Consider the following 6,000-nt stretch of genomic DNA (forward strand, 5'->3'; position numbering starts at 1 on the left):
TCGCACAACTTACAGTACACGCGCCCCAAAAAAACCATGGTCGGCAAAGTGAGCGAGCGTGTCCTCCTGCGGGAAGGTAAGTGGTCATTATCACCATCATCACCAGTCTTCTCCGTTGTTGTTGTTGTTGTTATTGTCCTGTTGTCGCATTCACGTCGAGATCATCGCATCGCGGCCCTTGATACTGTTGTCTGATGTGGTCGACGTGACGATGCTTACGCCGCCCTCTCATCACGCGCGCCCAATACCCGCCTTGTCCAGTATGGCTGCTTACCCTTGGTGTTGTTTAGGGCTCGAGAGGACCGACAATGGCATGAAACAGACCAATTGGCCCGACGTCTCGGCCATTAACCAGAAGAACTACTACACCGATTACATGAAGCGCGATGATCAGGTCCTGGCACTCCGACTCCAGGCCGAGGCTAATAGGGCTCTGCTGGTCCAAACTGCCAAGGACCGCGATAGAGCCCTCGCCCGAGGAGGCCACGGCGATGTTGCCCTGCCCCTCCCAGACGCCGAGCAGGAGGAGAGCGCTGCCGCCAACGACCCCAATGCACTGCTCGACCCGAGCAAGATCATCGTCATCCACCCTGGCAGTCAGAATCTAAGGATAGGCTACGCCAGCGATGCCCTGCCCAGGTCCATCCCAACCACCCTCGCCACCAAGTTTCCGCAGACCGAGTCCGAGATGCACGAGGCTCTGCCGCGGCGCAAGTTCGAGGGTAAGAACCAGGATGAGATACACGGCGAGGACTGGTCCAAGAAATACCAGAAATTGTCCGCCGACCTCAAGGTCGACATGCGTGCCAATAAACGCAAGGTCCTGCCCAACTCCAAGGAGCTGGTGACTAATTACAACCGTCGCACGGAGCCCGAAAAGATTCCCACACACAACGACCCTCTGCAGATTGAGTGGACAGACATTGACACTCTCGACGACCCAAACTCTGCAGCCTCTGCGTTTATTGGACAAGCAGCCTTGAGAGTTCCCGACGACTCGAATCCCAAGTTCAAGCTGTGGTGGCCTATCCAACACGGTTGGCTGAACGAGGACGAATACGCCACGGCAGAGCATCTCTACGATGACTTTGAGACCCTGCTGGATAAGGCAATTAGGGAAGAGCTTGGGCTCACCACAAATAGTGTCTGGAAAGAGTACAGCTGTGTTTTTGTCATTCCAGATCTCTACGACAAGCGATACGTCGAAGCAGTGCTCAAGTCGTGCATGACTTGGTTCGAGTTCAAGAGGATATGCTTCATCCAGGAGAGTATCGCGGGCTCTTTTGGCGCTGGCTACACTCAGGCTTGCGTTGTCGATGTTGGCGCGCAAAAGACATCGATTGCTTGCGTCGAAGATGGTCTCATGATTGAGGACTCGCGCATCAACATGAAGTATGGCGGTTATGATGTCACGGAAACCTTTATCAAGATGATGCTCTACGATCAATTTCCTTACCAGGATATTAACCTCAGGAGGCGTTACGACTTTTTGCTCGCCGAAGAGCTCAAGATGAAGTACTGCACCATGTCCCAAGCCGAGATCTCGGTGCAATTATACCAGTTTCATCTACGTGCCCCTAACCAGCCAACACACAAGTATCAGTTCAAAACCTATGACGAGGTTATTTTGGCCCCCATGGGATATTACGACCCGAGCATCTTTGACAATAGCACCAAGCTCCGCGGTCGTCGGAAACTCATTGACCGTTCATACAACCACTACGACGTCGATGTGCCCGACGACCCTCACTCGGCTGCACAGCTCGCCATCCTCGCATTGGTTCAGCCGTCAGTGGCCGCTAGTCATCAAGCTCCGAACGGCGTCAACCCTTCGGATCCCAACCTCGCTACGCCAAGCAAAGAGAAGACGTCTTTCAACTTCCTCACCCGTAATGAAGGAACGCCCATGGGTTCCACGGCTGCCAGCCCTGCACCTGAGGGCATCTCAACGCCGGCACCGCCGCCATTTGTATTTGGCGCCAATGGCACGGGGGCTGCGGCGGGATCACCAGCACCGCCCGGGCCCAACGGCCGGACGGGGACATCGCCTGCTCCTCCGGCAGGCATGTTTGTTGATGCCCAAACGCGGACAGCCAGGCAGATTGCCGCTGAACGGGACGCAGTCTTGCCTGTGGCGCCACTCGACATTGCAATTCTGACGTCGATCCAGAACGCTGCCAGGGGTGACGAGAAGAAGCTCCGAGACTATCTGGGATCAATCATGGTGATTGGCGGCGGTTCAAAGACGCCTCACTTTACACAAACACTCGAGGAGAAGCTACGCGGTAGAAGACCCGACTTGTTCGATCGCATCTTGGTGTCTAGAAGCGCGAGAGATATGGACGAACAAGTGGTTGTGTGGAAGGGCGCCAGTGTCTTTGCCAAGCTTGGCACCAATGACAGTTGGGTCACGCCCTATGAATACGAAAGACTGGGCAGCAGAATCCTGCATCACAAGGTGATCTGGGCTTATTAAAATCAATCTGTAGACAAAAGAAGAAATCCACTCTTGGTTGGAGAGACATGATGATCATCAAACCAGCCTGTGCTGGTGCCACGAGACTAATCTAATATTGATCAGGATCAAAGATTTACGATAGGCGTTATTGGGGAGGGCTGGAATGGTAACGAATTCTATGCGTACTGGGTATTTGACAGATATAATGCTCATAATAAAACTAGAGTAGATCTTTTGCTAGGGGATCAACCTAGAACAGGGAATGGTAAAGTCTGTTGAAAGAGGGAATCATGTATGACGAGTTCAATATTCCATGCTCACTCAGGTCAAAGCTGCCCCCATACATTCTTGCAGCCATAGGATGGCAAAAGTGTAAAAGTTGGACCTTGTTTATGTCATATCGCGTGTTAGTGTACCTGATTTGTCCACTTTTCAATGTATCCCCCCATACACACCAGAGGGCTGAGGGACAGTTTTGTAAAGGAAGGCAAGGTCTCTCTGCTGGTCGCCACCTCCTTCCAAGAACAAGAAAATTCCGAAGAAGGTACCGATCTTTACCTACTCGACAGAAACTACATATGCCCAGATATTCCCTTCCACCTCTAGACCTCGGGACACGCTTGACTGCTTCAGGGGTCATCCGCCCTCCTCCACAACATCATGCTTCATACCAACCTGTCCGAGTGAAGAACAAACACGAAATACCAGAGAATATCAGAACAGGCTAGGCTCATAACAAAAGAGCCTCATGCCGGAGCCTGGCCCCCCCTTTTCCACCTTGCCACCATGTACAATAGTTTTGAAATTTTACTCGAGGTACAGCAAGTGACCCATCGCCTGTCAAATCTTTATCCTTGCCACTGGCCTCACAAAATTCGAAAAGATCATTCCGCCTCTCAAAGAATGGATTGTGTCATTGTAAAGTCGCTTGATATGGAGAAGAGAGCCGCCAAAATTGCCCAACTTCCAGAACAAGTCGTCTGCAGGTGAGCTATTGGAATTAAGTTGCTTCTGGTGGCTCATTGGAAGTGGATTCAGGTCTCGTGAGTCGTCATATATCTGATTCCTCTAAATCAATGCCCATTCTAGTCATGACAGACGGCGCCTGCCGAGGGGAGGAGCGGAAGTATGGGATCGTTTCCGGTAACCGAGGACCACTACTCCTCCTCCTCCTGCTTTAACAACAACAAGAACAACAACAACCGACCTCTTTTCTTAGAGATATGCTGATAAGGTATCCGTACGAACACAGTATATTAGGAGGTGCAGCGAGGAAGCGGGAGGGGAGGAAAAGCAAAGAAATTATGCACGATTTGTGGTTTCTCCGAATGCTGTTCATGCAAAGCTCACCGTCTTAATTATGCAAGGCTTGTCATGAATAACACCCAAAGCTACAAACGATACAACATGTACAACTTGATCGTGTAGAAGGAAGAAAAATTGTTGATTCTATTGACCTGTAGGTGAGATTGCTATGACATAGCAGCCCACGCTTTCATCTCTTCTGATAGTATCAATAGTTTGTCCTGAGAGTTCTCGACACTTCATTTATTTGCAATTTCAACTTACAGCCGCAGATTTCGACCGGTGTTGACTGCGCCGAGCAAGAAAAAGCACAGGCACGACTTTCCAAAGCTGGTTACACACGTGTCGGTAACTACGTAGACGTGGAGACAAATCATATGTCGACCGCCCATGGTCGACGGCTGCCGTTGGTCAGCGAGCGCCACGATTTGTCTCAAACGGAGCAACGTGGATGGGTGGAGAGAGTCTTTGCTCATCATTGAGATGATCTACTTTGATGGGAGTGCGCTCGCCATGCAAGAGCAGCTTCCACGAAGAAGCAAATCAGGGCATTTTGACACGTTCAAGTTGTTCATGCCCACCGACCTAGGTTAGGCGCTGGTGCTGCAAAGACGAAGCTACCATGTCATCGGTCATTGGATGCGCATGACGCACGTCAAATGTACCGTTGATCTGCATGGGGGGTTATCACTGCCAACTTTTACAGAAGTATTTTTGTCTGTGCCATGATGGCATAAGGGGACCCTGGAAACCTTTTGACCCGTGGGTCTAGGATAACCCGCCGTCCATCCCAAAGGGGGGTCACGGGTATGAGTTCGGCCAACTCGACGAATGCCTGTTAAGAAGTTGCCGTCAACCAAGAGTTGAAGATCGGGCATGTCCAGTCTGACGGCGGCATTGTCTAAACGACTCCCGGTGATGCCGAGATTGTCACGGCAAAGGTCAACCAAGGTCAGCAGCCAACGCAGTCCAAGTGGGAGTCGAGGGATATGTACTGCCAACTAATTGCTACAGCATGCCAAGGCCGCGCTGAGCGAGAAAACATACACCTCGATACCCTGTACGTCAAACTGTCAAATTGGCAACCTTGCGGTGAATCGTCTGATGTTTGCCAAAAGACATTGCTTCTTCAACGTCAACTCCACATTTATACGACTGACAGCCTACCAGGGATATCAAGAGCACACCCCCCAAAAAAAGTTGTACCATGTCAAAGTCACCCCGCAGCTCATGCAAAAAGCTGCATGATGGAGAGAAGTGGACGCGCAGAAGAAGCAGACGCAAAAGCAGCTATACACTAAAGAGGCTGCCGAATGGACCCTCCAGCCGCATTTTCAATCTGAGATCCCATTGACAAATCTAGATTTTTGACATGATAGTTTTGCTTGGCCGTGATTAGTCACGTCGTCTTAATGACCCGCAACTGAATGCATGCGGTCGACAGGAATACTTTGCAAGATGAGGAGGGGTAAGTGTGCGAGGCCGGGGGAGGCACGCCATCCACCATGATAAAAACAATTATCCCGAGTACTGACATTTTGCCTAGGCTAGATATTTCAATCCAAGCTCCTCAAGACATGTATACTTTTTATCCCTGGAACCAAGAGAGAAAACCCAAGTCCCTGGAACGACCTTTGCACTGGGGAAAACTGCTCATATGCTTGGTCCAAGCTGCGGGCACCCGTCTGTGAGTCTACTGTGGTTTAAATGTGCAATGTAGGGTTGGTGGTGAGATGGTGGAGGACACCTTAGGGCTGGCTGTAGGTCTAAGTATGATGCATATCGTGCAGCCAATGAGAATGAACAAATCCAAATGCAGGCCTATCAGCCTTCCTCAACCAACCTCAACCGCATGACCGCATGTGCCCTCTTTGAGGGGGTGTAGACGCAAGCTTCAAGTGAGGGAGGATAGCTACATGAAGGAGCCTCAGTAGGGGGAAAGCCTTGGTATGGCCATCACATATCACAAGCAGACGATGAGATGACATGAACGGGGGCCATGTCAGCACACAGAAAAGTCCCACCCTGACTGTCCTGTTGACTGCATGTACCTGCGCTGCCGGCTGCTTACGGCTAGTATCACGGGAAGCTCCTCTCGACAGCGGGAAGAAGAGCCGCGGGAACACATGGTTGGCATGGGTCTCCTTGACTGTCAACGCCTTACCCTCTCCAAGAAACCCAATTCAAAGAAGGAGGAAAAAAAAAAAAAAAAAAAAAGGAAACTAACCTAGGCTGAC

The 6,000-nt window shown here is 50.9% G+C and overlaps 1 protein-coding gene across 1 annotated transcript; it reads left to right on the top strand.

Annotated features, from left to right (window-relative positions):
• Positions 1-262: 262 nt before the first annotated feature.
• PFICI_11512 (uncharacterized protein) lies at positions 263-2,476 on the top strand (the record flags this gene model as incomplete). The annotated part of the gene is made up of 1 exon (XM_007840093.1): positions 263-2,476. One exon carries the CDS (start codon positions 263-265, stop codon positions 2,474-2,476), a length of 2,214 nt encoding a protein of 737 aa, XP_007838284.1.
• Positions 2,477-6,000: the final 3,524 nt, after the last annotated feature.

The sequence above is a fragment of the Pestalotiopsis fici genome, assembly GCF_000516985.1.
Source record: "Pestalotiopsis fici W106-1 unplaced genomic scaffold PFICI_Scf_9, whole genome shotgun sequence".
NCBI classification, from domain to species: Eukaryota; Fungi; Ascomycota; class Sordariomycetes; order Amphisphaeriales; family Sporocadaceae; genus Pestalotiopsis; species Pestalotiopsis fici.